The 17,066-nt window shown below is 44.8% G+C and overlaps 1 protein-coding gene across 1 annotated transcript; it reads right to left on the bottom strand.

Annotated features, from left to right (window-relative positions):
- Positions 1-1,337: 1,337 nt before the first annotated feature.
- Positions 1,338-15,840, bottom strand: LOC148046469 (vomeronasal type-2 receptor 26-like). The gene is made up of 4 exons (XM_087714762.1): positions 15,451-15,840; positions 6,007-6,123; positions 2,327-2,453; positions 1,338-2,236 (listed from the first exon to the last, which is right to left on the bottom strand). The coding sequence occupies exons 1-4, from the start codon at positions 15,838-15,840 to the stop codon at positions 1,338-1,340; spliced, it is 1,533 nt and encodes a 510-aa protein (XP_087570888.1).
- Between the last annotated feature and the right edge of the window lie 1,226 nt (positions 15,841-17,066).

Here is a 17,066-nt window from a genome sequence, read left to right as displayed (position 1 = left end):
GGTTGCCCCAGCCACCTCTCTGTATTGCACTGCTTCTTGGATGTGGCTTACAGTTCTAGGAGCCGAGGTGGCGCAGTGGTTAAATGCAGCACTGCAGGCTACTTCAGCTGACTGCAGTTCTGCAGTACGGCTGTTCAAATCTCACCGGCTCAGGGTTGACTCAGCCTTCCATCCTTCTGAGGTGGGTAAAATGAGGACCCGGATTGTTGTTGGGGGCAATATGCTGATTCTGTAAACCGCTTAGAGAGGGCTGAAAGCCCTATGAAGCGGTATATAAGTCTAACTGCTAACTGCTATTGCTATTGCTAAGCCTGAAGCAGTGGGAGGCAAGGGCTGCCTTGGTGCCACAAGCCTCAGGCTCTTAACAGTCTGCAGAGGATTCATTCGAATCAGTGTCAAGGCAAGGGCCCCAGGGGCCCCCAAATAGGGTGAAGATTTTTACAGCTTTCCTTGTCCCTCGAAGAAGTACAGATGGGTGGGACGCCCAAGAAAAAGTGCCTGATCCGGACACCTGCTTGCCAGATTATACCAGAAGTGATGCATCCCCGGTTGTGGGCTCCATGCGGGGGCCTGAGGTAGAAGGGAGGGTGAGCATAAGACAGGTGCCAATTGGCCTGCAGAACCAGAGAGGCAGACCCAAAATGTGGATGAACCTCATCATTTCCACCACCCCCAAGAAGTTCAGAAGGACTAGGATAGATTTCCCTCTCCCTCTGATGGCCTTACTTTCCAGTTCCACCCTACAGTACTCATGAAGGTAAGGCCTGCTAAAGGGAGGTGGGTGCCTTCCTTAGCCAATATAGACTGGTTTGTCCTAACAAGAACTGCTGGATGGAATGCAATAAAAATGAACAAATCTTAAAATTTTGTCACCCATACCAATACAAGGCATTTCTTAATATGGTTTTTAACCTGTGTCCATTGAGACTCATCTTGCATTTTCCTCCAATGCCAAACCACACTTTAACCACCTAAAAAAAACAGGCCTAAGCTGTCACTTCTCGTATGGCCTGGCCACTCAATAATTTAACACAGGAAAATGTTTGCCATAGAGGCCACAAATTTGTGAGGTGGCTCATATTCAATGGTACCAAATGACAACTTGAAATGTCCAATTAAAGAAAAAAAACATAGATTTATTACAAAATAAATGCAATAAAGCATAGATCTGAAAAGAGTGGTAGTAATTATTGCATCATTCAGATTTTTCAATTTTGCCCTCCATTTAAAATTGTGGAAGCAAGTTCATTCCAGCTAAATAAAATTATAAACTGGTCACAGAGTTCAAAATTGAAAAATTCTCCTACAAACACATATAGATCTTTTTTTTAAAAAAATTAAAACTTTCTATTCATGAGCTTATGTTTATTGTTCAGTTCAGGTCTCATCACAATGATAAAACACTTGGGAAGGAAGATGCATACCAATAAGCCAGCACTGGAGGCAATAATGGAGAAGATCTCCACAACCAACATATATTTTCCCCTTGTGCTTAGATAGGTTGGAACAAAGCACAGCCAAACACTGCAGAAGACCAACATGCTGAAGGTGATGAATTTGGCTTCGTTGAAACTGTCAGGTAAATTCCTAGCTAGAAAAGCAGCAGAGAAGCTAATCAGAGCAAGAAAACCCATAAAGCCCAAAACACAGCAGAACATGACTGAATCTTCATTGCATTCCAAGATGATTTCTTCAGACATTGACTGTGTATCAAAATCTGGATATGGTGGGGATATTATCAGCCATAGAGCAGAAATACATATTTGAACAAAGGAGCAGGAAATAATAATGTAGCTCACCATTCTTCCACCCACCCATTTCCTCAGTTTGGAACCAGGTGTGGTGGCCATGAATGCTAGAACCACAACAAAAGTTTTGGCCAATACACAAGAAATTGCTATAGAAAAGATGAGGCCAAAAGCTGGTTGTCGAAGGAGACAAAAAATCTTATCCGGTCTCCCAACAAATAGAAAGACACAAAGGAAAGAGAGGAGAAGGGAAAGTAGGAATATATAAGTGAGATTCTGGTTGTTGGCTTTGACAATGGGAGTGTCTTTGTGTTTAATGAATACTGTGATGATCAAAGTTGTCATTAAAGAAAAGCCAAAGGAAAGAATGGTCAGACTGATCCCCAAAGGTTCTTCATAGGACAAAAAAGTAATCTGTTTTGGAAGGCACATATTTTTCTCAGGATTTGGATATTGATCTTCTGGACATGGAGAGCAGTCATCCATATCTAAAAAGAACACATTGGAATTGATACAATTGATTATAGACAGTGTTGTATCTCAATATCTTAGCCCAAATATATTTTGAAATTTCCTACCTTTCTCCTTTGATATTTTCCCCTCTGGACATATATGGCAATCATAGCAGCAAAATGACTCCCCTTCTTTCTTAGCTTTGCTGTATCCTGTCTCACAAGGATCATTACACAAAGATAAAGGTAGTGCCTGTCAAGAAATGAAGAAGAATGTTTTAAGACACACTGGAAAACAAATGCTCAGAGTGATACTGTTAAAGTAGAATTAACATAATAGAAATGAATTGATAGGCAAAAGTGATGTGATGACACCATTTAGTTTCTATTTGTTGTGAAATTATCATTCATTAAATATCTACAATTATTGGTATTTTCCAAAACTAACTTCCTTACTCTCCAAAGACAATTTTTATGCTGGTCAGTTAAAGATAGTTTTCTCAACTTCTTAATTATGAACTGATGAAATGTAATACACTATACTGCACCTTCTATATCAAAAACCATAGTCCATATTTCACAGAGGATCAAAGTAAAGGATACAATATTCAATACAAGTATTAGGATTGTAAACATTCTGATATATATTTTTTCCTTCTGTAGGACATTTGTTCTTGGTTAGTTCAGAGATGTTGCTCTGCAAAATTCATCAATATATATTTTATGGTAGATAAATGAATACAGGCCAATTTAGATTCAAACAGCCAACCTGATTAAAGCCGACAGGCCATGTGATGGAATCTAAAGAAATATTGAAGAAGTTGTCTGGTGGAGCTGTGGGATCTATCGCTCCAACTTTGACCCTAAGAAAGGACTGGTTTGGAAATGTGATCCAATTGATTATATCATATCCACCAACAAATTCTCCATTTTTATCAAATGAGATCTTTTCACCAACACTGTTGTTGAATCTGACACTTCTTAGAAAAAAATGAACCTGAAATACAGAGACAGTCAAAGAGAGAGAGAGAGAGAAAGGAAGACAGGAGGCAGAAATAATTGTTCAAAACATAACAATGATTCCCAAAGGGAGTAGATATAAAATATGGCACTAGTGAAAAAAACAGAATGTATTGACATAGTATTGTACAATGAAATACCAATAAAAATAATTCTATGATCTGTCTTATTGCAGTTAAAATCCATGAGTATAAAGTCAAAAGAACAGAAAGATAAAATGAAATGTCTTTACATTTATATGTATGTTACTTTTCAAAAGAGGCTGTAATGATCATAAGATATATGATGTTATGGTGATGTAGACAGGGCCCAGGATCACTTGAATTGGAAGAATTATATCTGTTCAAATAATGAGTCACATATAAAACTGGACTACAAAGTCTGACATTCCCACTCCTGGTTAACTAGCAAGAAACTAAGATCATCAGCCCCTCTCTCTTTTGCCTGGCTAAAGTGTTACAAATGGGGAAATATCTGTATCTTTTTTAGATCATAGGAATGGCCCTGAAGAAGAGTAATGTTGTAGCGCAACAGAAGTAAAAGAGGAAGTTGAGTCTGGGTCAAGAAAAGTAATTTGAGATAACATTTTAGGAAAATGTTTATGGAGATTCTCAGTCATCCAGGTCATGGCTGTACCAAAGGTGCCTTTTTGAAGAGGAAACTGGACTTTCTGGTTTTTCTTTGAAGAGATGAAGAAGCTTCTTGGATGAGAAGAGAAATGTCTTCAAATAAAAACCAGTTACCTCTGGAAAAAAGCATCTTTGGGATTTCAGGAAAACATAATTCACCCAATGTGAATGTGAGGGAGGGGTAAGCAGAGTTTTAATACAATTGTTACAATTACAATAGTGCCAACTTTCATGGAATGGGTTTCTTAGTTTGCCTTATATGTTGGGATTGACAGTATTTTGGAGGTCTCTATAAATTGCCAGCTGGAGGACTAAAGAAGCTCAGGGCAGTATGAAAAGGGGACTGGTCCCACTGAACCACATATGCCCACCCCATACCTGCCACCACATATGATTGTGGAAATTTTTCTTTCCTTCTTTCATTGTTGTTTTTCTCCTGGTTTTGGATAGAGAGAGAGATTGCAAAGCATGTGCCACAGTGTAGACACCATTGTAAATATTGTAACTCTGTCCACTCATGTGTGTTTCAAACACAGATGTGGGAAGGGTCTCAAGCCTCTCCTGTCCAGTACATTTCTTCTCAGATGCCTCTATTTTTGAATTCGAGAAGAAACAGTCGAATGCTTGTTCCCAAAAATCTTTCCAAAAATGATCATGTTGGATGTTGTTTGGATTTAGGTTTTGAAAAAAATCCTGGAAGTTTTGGACTTCCGTTGTGTGAATGGCAAATGATAAAACACCATGTAGGAAATGGATATCCAAAGATTTATGAAAGGAAACTGAAATATAATCTGTTTGAGAGGATGTAATGAAGATTTTTGCCTTTTTTGGTATATCCTCCACTTCTGAAAACTGAAGGAAACTTCTCAGAAATGACAGGGAGCGAATTTCACCATACAAGATTATCACATTGGCTGTGCTTGTCATGAGAACTTGGTATATATGTAGTCCTTTGTCTATGATATCAGTAAAATCACTGTAAAAAGTTATGATTGGGAACTCTGCTATGAATTCAATGCAGATGCCATGTTCAAAAAATGTGGGTATCAACTCCTGGACAAATCTCTCTCCTTTGTCATCATTTACCACAAGAATTCCAATCCATATCCATCTAAAATGCAACAATAGCTTCAGGAGGCCCTTATGTTGGTGTGATTCATCTGGAAACATTTGTTGAAAGAAAATTGATTGAGTCTTTTCATCCATGACTGGAGCAGAGCCATAGGTCAACTACAGAAAAATAAACATATGCAATTCCAAAGGTCTATGTGAGCCTCTGGAAATGTGTACACTTATTTGAATCTTTAGGTATCCTTATTCTATATACTGAAACATTATGCAGTTAGTTGTGTTCATTTAGGAATATCAACCAAGATGTCATTCTTAAGGTACCAGGAAATATATTTTCCTGAAAGTAAGAATCAACTGTAATAACGTTGCCAAAAAGGCATTAAGAGTTGTTAATCTTGCAATCTATGCAAGACCTCATCTTGCATAGCTTCTTCTCTGTTAATATTGTACTGCTAACCAGAGCATACGAAACATTTGCTAGACCAATTCTGAAATACAGCTCATCTGTCCAGAACCCACACAGCATATCAGAGATTAATACAATTGATCAAGTCCAGAGATATTTCACAAGAAGAGTCTTCCACTCCTCTGCTCACAACAGAATATCTTATGCCACGAGACTTGGAATTTTGGGCTTGGACAACTTAGAACTACACCGCCTTCAGTCTGACCTGAGCGTAGTACACAAAGTTATCTGCTACAATGTCCTACCTGCCAAAGCTACAACCACAATACACAAACACACAATAGATGCAAACTTAAGGTAAACCACTCCAAACTTGATTGCAGAAAATATGACTGCAGCAACAGAGTGGTCAACGCCTGGAATGCTCTACCTGACTCTGTGATTTTTTCCCCAAACCCCCACAACTTTAACCTTAGATTGCCTACTGTCGACCTCACTCCTAAGAGTTCTCTAAGAGGCATGTTTAAGCGCACCAATGTGCCTAACATCCCTGTCTTAATGTTCCCTTTTATTCGTATCCATTCTAGAGACTTCTGAGGTGGTATGGCAGAATAATAATAATAGTATAAAGAATAAGAATATACATATTATATAAATAACATATCTTCAGTACCTCTTACCTGAGGAACTTTATAGATACCCAATAAAGTTGCCACGTGAAGAGCGATGTCAGGTGCTCCAATAACTGCAGCCAAACTTTGGGGGACACCACACTTGTAATTAGGGATGAATTTGCCCTGAGTGAAAGGCAGCAACATTGAGGCAAAGTAACTCCAGCCTGGACTAAAATTGCTATTAAAAATGTGGAAGCCCAGAGTGATGTTAGGTAGGATCTGAGGATTTTCATTGATCTCTTTTACAGAAAATGCTAAGGCCAGGATATGCTGGTAATTCTGAAAAACTATTCTGTAAAACATGTATAAAAAAACCATTAAGAAAACTCTGTTTCACCTTATGACACTTGTGGTGTATGAGTACATTATTTTGTGGAATATGGTTTAGTGCGGTTCTTGCAACCGTTCACTTAGTGGCCATTCAAAGTTACAACATTGTGTCCATTATTCACACTTACAACCCTTGCAGCATCCCCATGGCCATATGATCAAAATTCAGACATTTAACAAATGATTCACATTTATGATGATTGCAGTCTTCCAAGATCATGTGATCACCATTTGTAACATTCTGACCAACAAAGTTAATGTGGAAGCCAGATTAACTTAACAACCGTGTCACTAACTTAACGACTGCAGGGAATCACTTAAGAACATAGGCAAGAAAGATTGTAAAATGCGGCTAAGCTCACTTAACAAATGTCTCATTGTGCAACAGAAATTTTGGGCTCAATTTTGGTCGCAAGTTGAGGATTACCTATATCTAGTGTTCTGTTCAGATTCTCAAAATTGCAAAATAATAGCATGTTTATACACCTCCAGAATCAGGAACTGTTTTAAAGAAAAAAAATGATTTGTGATTGAAGCATTTCTGAATAAATAAGAAAGGTTCAGTATTAAAGTTCAGCTGTTAAGAATGGTGTATATGAAGAAAAAAAATGCTGCATTTTGATACTAGAAATATCAAATGAAAAAAAAAAACATAAGTGCTTCCACCTAAATTTTAGTGGTAGATCTTCCTGAATTAATTCTCATCTACCTCAATATTTACACTGAATGCTTGTTACATATGATTTGTTGGAATAGAAATGTGGCCTTTTTCAAATTTACGTGGAAGCTTATAAATAAATTTAAGATTACTGGAAAATATTTTGAGCAATGACCAGAACTTGAAAATAAGTTGAACATGTACTTGCATAAGTCTATCTTGAAGTCCATGAGAAGGATGTTGACTGAAATCAATGGGGTCAGAAAATGTCAAGCACACAGAAAGAATGCCAGCAATGTTAACATCTCCAGGCTGATGATAGGTGTGATGAATAGGAAGAGGCTCAATAAGATCACATTGAAGACCAGGATCCTTGCTTGCCAATTGAGGCAATACTGTTAACAGCAACTCTGTGATTGCTAACAACTTCCATAAATGTCCTCTTTCTGTGTATAAAATGCAGCAACAAGTTCCGTCTAGGAGATCATGCTGGACTGAATTTTTCAACCGTTTTTCAGACAAAAGTAGAAAGTGCAACATACTGTCAAATCAACTCACAGAGGACATTTGAATGTGAATTTCATGGTGAATATTAATAGTATTCTTCAGTGTCAATTCCTCATTTTTCCATAGTGTCGCATGAGATTTGCAAGAGACAAACTGCCTAATTCCATAATGATGGGGAGTCAGTCCCCTGTGTAAAGATCACACAAGGGCATCTGGAGGGAGGGAGGCCAAAACCAGAAGACAAAAAATGAAATACAAGATACAAGTTTATACAAATATATAAATGGGTGTAGCCATTTATATAGATGAGGGGTACTCAAACTTTCTAAACAGAGTTCCAATTCATGGTCGCTCAGACTGTTGGGGAGCCAGACTATTGCTTGATTTGCCTAATAACTGGCTGGGTGGGCATGTGACTGAGTGGTTGGCTAAGTGGTAGTGTGCCTGGGTGGGCATGATGGATGGATTGATTGATTGATTACATTTATATGCCGCCCTTTTCCCAGAAGGGGACTCAGGGCGGCTTACAATTCAATCAGGGAAGGAGGTACAGACAGGGGGATAAAAAGACGAGACATAACAATACAAAATTTAAAAACACACAACAACCATACCACTCGAGAAGGGGGGCAAAAACTCTTTAGTCCCAGGCCTGTCGGAACAGCCAGGTTTTAAGGGCTTTGCAGAAGGCCTGGAGGGTGGTGAGGGTTCGAATCTCTACGGGGAGCTCGTTCCAGAGGGTCGGAGCAGCCACAGAGAAGGCTCTCCTCCGGGTAGTCGCCAGTCGGCATTGGCCGGCGGATGGAATTCGAAGGAGGCCTAATGTGTGGGATCTGATCGGTCTATTGGAGGTAATTGGCAGCAGGCGGTCTCTCAAGTACCCAGGTCCAATACCATGAAGGGCTTTATAAGTGACGACTAGCGCCTTGAAGCGTATCTGAAGACCAATAGGCAGCCAGTGCAGCTCGTGGAGGATAGGTGATAGAACCGAGGTGCACCCACAATCGCTCGCGCGGCTGCATTCTGGACAAGCTGAAGTCTCCGAATGCTCTTCAAGGGCTGCCCCATGTAGAGCATGTTGCAGTAGTCCAGTCTAGAGGTCACAAGGGCATGAGTGACTGTTGTGAGGGCCTCCCGGTTCAGGTAGGGACGCAACTGGTGCACCAGGTGAACCTGGGCAAATGCCCCCCCTGGTCACAGCCGACAAGTGGTGTTCGAAAGTCAGCTGTGGGTCCAGGAGGACTCCCAAATTGCGAACCCTGTCTGAGGGGCATACTGTTTGACCCCCCCAGCCTGAGAGATGGAAAATTTGGCCAATTAGTGGGAGGGAAACACACCACCCACTCGGTCTTATCCGGATTGAGTGCAAGCTTGTTATCCCCCATCCAGACCCTAACAGCCTCAAGGCACTGGCACATCACGTCAACCGCTTCACTGAGTTGGCACGGGGCGGACAGATACAACTGTGTATCATCCGCATACTGATGGTATTTTATCCCGTGCCGTCGAATGATCTCACCCAGCGGCTTCATGTAAATATTAAACAGGAGGGGGGACAGGACCGAACCCTGCGGCACCCCATAATTCAGGGGCCTAGGGGTCGATCTCTGCCCTCCAACCAACACCGACTGCGACCTGTTCGAGAGGTAAGAAGAGAACCACCGTAGGACAGCGCCTCCCACCCCCACCTCCCGCAGTCGTCGCAGAAGGATACCATGGTCGATGGTATCGAAGGCCGCTGAGAGGTCAAGGAGCACTAGGACGGAAGCATGACCTCCATCCCTGGCTCTCCAGAGATCATCGGTCAGCGCAACCAAAGCGATTTCTGTGCTGCAGCCAGGCCTAAATCCTGACTGAAAGGGATCTAGATAATCGGTTTCCTCCAAGGACCACCGGAGCTGAAAGGCCATCAGTTTCTCAACAACCTTCTCCACGAAGGGGAGGTTGGAGACTGGACGGTAGTTGTTTAAAATGGCTGGATCCAAAGATGGCTTCTTCAGAAGGGGTCTCACCACCGCCGTCTTTAAAGTGGGGGGAAAGAACCCCTCCCAAAGGGAGGCGGTAATAACCGCCTGGATCCAGCCCCATGTCACCTCCCTGCTGTTAACAACTAGCCAGGAGGGGCACGGGTCCAGCACACATGTGGAGGCACTTACAGCTCCCATGGCCTTGTCCACTTCCTCAGGGGTAACAGCTTGAAAATCAATCCTGTGATGTCCATCCAGATTCTCCCCTGGTGCCTCGGCTGGTTCTGCATAATTGGAGTCCAGGTCCATCCGAAGCCGAGCAACTTTATCCGCGAGGAATTGGACGTAGTCCTCAGCTCTGCCTTGCAAAGGATCGCTCGTATCCCTCCTGTTTAGGAGGGAACGGGTTATCCTGAACAAGGTGGCTGGGCGCGACTCAGCGGAAGCAATCAGAGAGGCAATGTGTGTTCTTTTAGTCGTCCTAATTGCCCAGAGGTAAGCTCTGATGCTGGATGTTAAAAGCGCTCGGTCTGACTCAGACTTACTGGATCTCCATCGTTGCTCTAGGCGTCTCTTTCGGCGCTTCATCTCCCGGAGTTCCTCAGTAAACCAAGGAGCCCTCCTGGATCCACTGCCTCGGATTGGCCGTAAAGGCGCAATCCGGTTAAGAGCCTCTGCCGCTGCTGAATTCCAGGCAGCAACCAGAGACTCTGCCGGACTGCGGGTGAGGGTATCAGGAACAACACCAAGTTCCGTCTGAAAGCCCAAAGGGTCCATAAGGCACCTGGGGTGGAACCACTTAATCGGTTCCTCCTTCCTACAGTGGGGGTTTGGTCTCCGAAAGTCAAGCCTCAGTAGGTAGTGGTCCGACCATGACAGGGACAAGATCTCACTACCCCTCAAACCAAGATCATAACTCCACTGCTCCAAGAGAAATACGAGGTCGAGCGTGTGACCCGCCGAGTGAGTCGGGCCCCAAATTACTTGGGTCAAGCCCATGGCTGTCATGGAAGCCATGAACTCCTGCGCTCCATCAGAGTGTTCACCGAGCGAAGGCAAATTGAAATCCCCCAGAACCATAAGCCTGGGGAACTCAATTGCCAGCTCAGCTACTGATTCGAGGAGTGAGGGGAGGGCTGCTGCAACGTTGTTGGGAGGCAGGTACATTAACAGCAAGCCCACTTGACCCTTGAGGTCCAACTTCACCAGCAAGGACTCATACCCGACAAACTCCGGAGCAGGGATCCTACGAGGTACTAGAGACTCTCGGATAACAATAACCACACCTCCACCCCTTTCCTGGGGTCATGGCTGATGAAGCACCTGAAAACCCTCTGGGCACATCTCGGTGAGGGGGACTCCTCCCTCTGGGCCCAGCCAGGTTTCAGTAATACATGCCAGGTCTGCCCCCTCGTCCAAAATTAGGTCCCGGATGAGGGGAGCCTTGTGAACTACAGACCTGGCATTTAGCGACAGCAGCCTGAGACCAGGGTCCTGATTACTCACGCCATCTGGCCTTGGAGTGGGACTCATAGGGCCGGAAGGAGGGATCTCTGTAATGTAGCGAGCCCTCCTTCCCCGGTAATGGCCAGCCTTAAAGTCCCCGCCATATCTGCCCCTCCCTGTTAAGACCGTAATGCTCCGGCCCACTCCCGTGTCCGTAGTCCCTCCACCCACCCCCATAGCCCCCGCATTTCCCGACAGGTCCTTCGAATCAGTCATCCTGAGAATGGAATGGGCCCAGATCCCCTCAACACTTCTGCAAAGCACTCAGTGTGGGGGAACCCGGTTCCCATCCCAATCCTCACTTACACACCCAAACGCTCACACACTCACACCCCCACAAAAATTTAAAATGCAACAATATAATATAAAAAAGGGAAGTTATACAGGTTAAAAAGTGGGAACATTCACTTACAATCATACACATCCACACTACTTATAAAGAAAAAATTGTGCAGGTATAATAGCTGATAAAAATAAGAGAACAAATCCGTACATGGGGACATAAAGTCCATAGAGCAACAGCACAATAGGCCAATCAAGCCGGCACGATATGAGGGAGCTAAAGTGGCCTCTTTCTCTAAGAGTCTGGTGTAGGAGGAATAATAGTCGAGATGGCTAGGGTAAAGTTTCTGAGGTAGTAGTGGACGATGATAGCCACGATAATAGACACAGTCCAGGGGGAGAAATGCAAAGTTGAAAGTCCAGCGGGCTAAGTCCATAAAGATGAAACGTAATTGGGGGCGGCAGCTAGGGTGGATGATAAGGATGGTAAACAGAAAAGCCACCCCCCAGCCACAAAAAAGGGCCAACCAGGGGGGCCTTGCACACCCAATAAGATGGAAAGTCGGCTAATGCAGATTGAAAGGTACTGGACGGGGGGAAGATGCAGGAGGGCCGTAATGGTGGCTACGAACTAGCCACCCGATCACCCTGGGCCCTAACCCATCCATCCAGGCTAGCCACCCCTTCGCCTGATCCACACTGAAAAAACATGGCCAATTTAGCAGTCCATTTTGCCAATTTAGGAGCCTATTAAATGTAGCGCTAACCTCCTAAGGGTTGCTGGAGTCTGGGTTATCCTGGCCCTCTTCATATGGCTGCCAGTCAACCTGGTCGCTCTTTGACCACTTCAACATGCCAGTGTCACGTGATGGGGTGTGGCTCAGCTTCCTCTCAGCAGACAGGTCACATATTGGGGTGACTTTCTGGTGGCTGGTTGGAGCTTCTTCCTCTTTCCCTATCTTCACACTTTCTTGAACTGCCTGCTGGGCTCTCCTTCCACAGCCTCTGCTCCTTCGTAGTTTCCTCTGCTTGCCTCCTTTCACTCAAACTCTCCTCTCCCTCAGGCTTGGCCCACAAAAGCCTCTGCTATCCTATTCCCTTCTTTCCCTCAGGCTTGGCCCACAGAAGCCTCTACTATCCTATTCCCTTCTCCCCTCAGCTGGGCCCATAGCAGCCTCTACTATCCTATTCCCTTCTCCCCCTCAGATGGGCCCACAGAAGCCTCTACTATCCTATTCCCTTCTCCCCTCAGCCGGGCCCACACAAGGCTCTACTATCCTGTTCTCTTCTCCCCTCAGCTGGGCCCACAGAAGCCTCTGCTATCCTATTCCCTTCACCCCTTTAGTTTGGCCCAAAGAAGCCTCTGCTATCCTATTCCATTCTTTACCTCAGGCTTGGATCACAGAAGCCTCTACTATCCTATTCCCTTCTTTCTCTCAGCTGGGCCCATAGCAGCCTCTACTATCCTATTCCCTTCTCCCCCTCAGATGGGCCCACAGAAGCCTCTACTAACCTATTCCCTTCTCCCCTCAGCTGGGCCCATAGCAGCCTCTGCTATCCTATTCTCTTCTCTCCCTCAGGCTTGGCCCACAGAAACCTCTACTATCCTATTCAATGAATGAACTCAATGAAGCGGTGGACGTAATGAACTGGGGTCTTGAAGCCGTTAGGGACTGGATGAGGGCTAACAAGCTTGTACTCAACCCGGAAAAGACCGAGTGGCTGTTGTGTTTCCCTCCCAATAATTTGGCTAATGTTCCATCACTCAGGCTGGGAGGCCAAATATTATACCCCTCAGACAGGGTTCGCAACTTGGGAGTCCTCCTGGACCCACAGCTGACCTTTGATCACCATCTGTCGGCTGTGACCAGGGGGGCATTTGCCCAGGTTCGCCTGGTGCGCCAGTTGCGACCCTACCTGAACTGGGAGGCTCTCACAACAGTCACTCGTGCCCTTGTGACCTCTAGGCTGGAATACTGCAACGTGCTCTACATGGGGCTGCCCTTGAAGAGCATCCGGCGACTTCAGCTAGTACAGAATGCGGCCGCGCGAGTGATTGTGGGTGCACCTCAGTTCGCCCACATAACACCTATCCTCCGCGAGCTGCGCTGGCTACCTGTTGATCTCCGGGTGCGCTTCAGGGTGCTACTTACCCTCCATGGTAGTGGATCTGGGTACTTGAGAGACCGCCTCCTGCCAATTACCTCCTTGCGACCTATTAGATCACACAGATTAGGCCTCCTCCGAGTCCCATCCGCCAGTCAGTGTCGACTGGCAACTACGTGGAGGAGAGCCTTTTCAGTAGTAGCTCCGACCCTTTGGAACGATCTCCCCGTGGAGATTCGTACTCTCACCACCCTCCAGACCTTCCGCACAGCCCTCAAGATCTGGCTATCCCGTCAGGCCTGGGGTTAAAGATTATAATCCGTCCCCTCCCGAATGATGAATGTTGCTTCTATTTTTAATTACGTACTGTTTTATATGTCATTGCGTGTACTCCCTTCCCTATACGTTGTAAGCCGCCCTGAGTCCCCTCAGGGAAAAGGGCGGCCTATAAATAAATTTATCTATCTATCTATCTATCTATCTATCTATCTATCTATCTATCTATCTATCTATCTATTCCCTTCTCTCTTTCAGGCTTGGTCCACAGAAGCCTCTGCTATGCTGTTCCCTTCTGTTTCTTATTGGAACGGTGGCTGACAGACTGAGTGAAGCAAGATGACTTTAAAGTCTAACAGATTTATTCAGCTCTAACAGAACATTGCTAGCCAAGTGGCTGTTCAGCTAACACAACAGCTGAGGTGAATTCCATCTGACAGCTCTTTTATATTGAGCTGTCAAATGGACAATCAATCACAACATCTTCGTTTCTTCAGCTTCTACTAGGGGAGCGGACCAGAGGGAAAACAGGACACAATACTCCTTCCTATCGAGTCTGCACATTTGTAGTCTTGTAAATAGACAGGGCGACGCCTGGCTCAACATGATCTGCATAGTTTGGTGTAGGCCGGAGGATTAGAAGGCAAACCAGTTGGGGCTTCTGGAATGACCAGAGACTGTGCCCTCTCGTCAAGTTTACTCATCAGTGCTGGAACAAAGCCAGGCTCTCCAGGTAAGTCCCTCTGTTGGTTTGTGTTGCAGGTGGTAGCATTGTGGCCTGTTTTGAAGTTGTCATCATCGGCTGATTGGTTGTTGCTGGTCGGAGTCAGCCCTGCTTTGTCAGTTTGGGATAATGCCATAAATTCTCCTTAGGTTCTAAGCTGGTCAATGTGGCACCACCATACCTGGGCATCGTATAACTCTACTTTGTATGAACGGGGCCTGGTCACCTCTATTACCTTTCCTGGTAGCCACAATGATGGCCTGCAAAATTTCTGGCATAGAGTAGGTCCCCTACTGGAATCCAGGGGCTTTTCCTGGGCATAGCCTGAGTGCAGTCTGTCTAATATTGTTCATCGGGAGAGCTGCAGGAGTTTGATTGGTTTCTGGTTGGAGGTGGCATGTTGAATAAGCAAGTCTTTTGCTATTTTCACCACCAATCCCCCTGTTCTATCCTGGCCAAAACCTCCTTGACAGATCACACTGTCCTCTTGGCCAGGCCATTGCTAGAAGGGTGCTAAGAGACTATTAGAGCTTACCTAATTCCTTGGCCCGATATTGAAATCTGGAATTGGGCTGAGGTTAGTTGAGGCTCGTTATTGAATACCACCAAATCCGGTAACCAGTGGGTGGCAAAAAGGGAGCTCAGGGCCCTAACTAAAGCATCTGCGGTCGTTGAGGCCATTGGCACAATTTCCACCCACTTTTAGTGGGCATCCACACCAAACAGGAGCATTTGCCCCTGAATTGGACTGGCTTAATCTATGTGGATGCAGGACCATGGGGTCTTTGGCTTTTCCCACTCTCAGGGCTGAGCTACTGGAGCTGCTGGCCTACTCTCTTGGCATTTGCCACTCGTTGAGACCCAATCTGTAATAGCTCTATCTAAATTTGGCCACCAGACATAGTTCCTTCCCAACATCTTCATGTGTACTATGCCTGGGTGCTCCTCATGGAGTGCTTTAAGAACTTGCTGTCTGAGAGGGCCCAGAATGACCACCCTGATGCCCCATAGTAGACAACCCTGCATGGTAAACAATTCATTCTGTCTTGCTTTGATGGCCCCTAATTCCTCTCCCACAATCCCCAGTCCAGTACTTTGGTGATCATAAAGTCCTTTGTAGAATACATAGCAATATCGGCAGCAGTCAGGGAGCAGGGCATGTTGTTGATGAGCAGAATGGTGTGGGCTGCTGCTGGGTCTTCAACAGCAGCAGGTAATGGGCATTGTCTCCAAGCATTGATGTGACTCATGTGCTTTCCTGGCTGGTGTACCAGGGTGTAGCCATAGGCTGCAAGGAAGACAGTCCACTTGGTCATTCTGGGTGACATCACAGGGGGCATTTGGCCATCCCTAGCTAAGGGCTTATGGTCAGTGATGAACTCAAAAGAAGGTCCATAAAGATATTCATAGAAGCGCTTGATGCTAGCCACAGCTGCCAAGGCTTCCTTGTCTAACTGGCCATAACTTCTTTCAGTTTTAGACATAGTTTGAGAAAAGAAAGCAATTGGTGCTTCTAATCTGCTAGGTAATCTGTATCTTAGACTTGCTCCTACTCTATAAGGAGAAGCATCACAGGCCAACACTAAAGGCAGTTTTTCATCATATTGAATTAGCACACTCTTAGATGTCAGGAGGCTTTTGACAGCTCTGAATGCAGCTTGCTCTCGTTTTTCCCAGAGCCATCATGCTTTAGTGTCTAATAACCTATATACCTGTAATGGCTCAGCCACTGAGGCTTTGTGGGACAGAAAAATGCTGGGAAAGCTTGTAACTCCCTTTTATTCCTTGGTACTGGTGCACTTTGAATAGCTTTTATTTTAGCTTCAGTAGGGTGAATACCTGAGGCATCTATTAAGTACCCTAAAAACTCTAGCCTGGGGACTGCTATGTGGCATTTTTCCTTTTTTAATTTTAACCCAGCATCCTGGAACTTCGAAGGACTGCCCTGAGATGCTCCTGCAGCTCAATGTGAATTGCTGTGCATACCAGGACATCATCAAAACAAGGGGCGATGCCTGGTATTCTGTGAAACGTCTCCATTAAGCTCTAGAATATCGCAGTGGCTACACTTATGCCAAATTGGAGGCTATGGCACTTAAAAGCTCCTCTATGTGTGACAATAATTTGGGCTTCAGTAGTGTCCCTGTTCACAGGAAGTGCTAATAAGCCTGGGCTAAATCTAATTTAGCGAAGATTTTCCCATTGCCCAAAGAATGTAATAAGTGCTGGACAATAGGCACTGAATAGGCCAATGATGGCGAATCTATAGCACGTGTGCCACTGGTGGCATGCAGAGCCATTTGTTAGGGCGTTGCCCTGTCAACTCCAGCGTGCATGTGTGCACTGGCCAGCTGACTTTGACCTTCTTTTGAGGCCATTTTTCACTCTCTGGAGGCTTCCCTGAAGGGAAGGGGCCTCTTGAGAAGTTATCATTTGCTGAGGAGGCCGGCCAAGGCTGCACTCACTGCCCAGTGAAGCGCTTGGACTCCCACTAATGGATGGAGGGGCTGGAGCTACTAAACAAGGAGCCAATCCTTTTTTTAAAAAAAGTTTTTTTTTAATTAAACACACATTAAGACATTGGACACAGTATAAACATCCTGGCAATGTCTTTGCCATACATACTAAAATATAAGTTAAATATCATAACCGCCATGCTTATTTACAATTGGTCTATTCAGTATTTACAAATATAAAAATATTATACTTC

The sequence above is a fragment of the Thamnophis sirtalis genome, unplaced genomic scaffold, assembly GCF_051295495.1.
Source record: "Thamnophis sirtalis isolate CommonGarterSnake01/CBP01778 unplaced genomic scaffold, rThaSir2_p1.2 scaffold_4, whole genome shotgun sequence".
Classification (NCBI taxonomy): Eukaryota; Metazoa; Chordata; class Lepidosauria; order Squamata; family Natricidae; genus Thamnophis; species Thamnophis sirtalis.
Note: the sequence above shows the minus strand (reverse complement) of the source record. Positions and strands in the feature narration are given on the sequence as shown.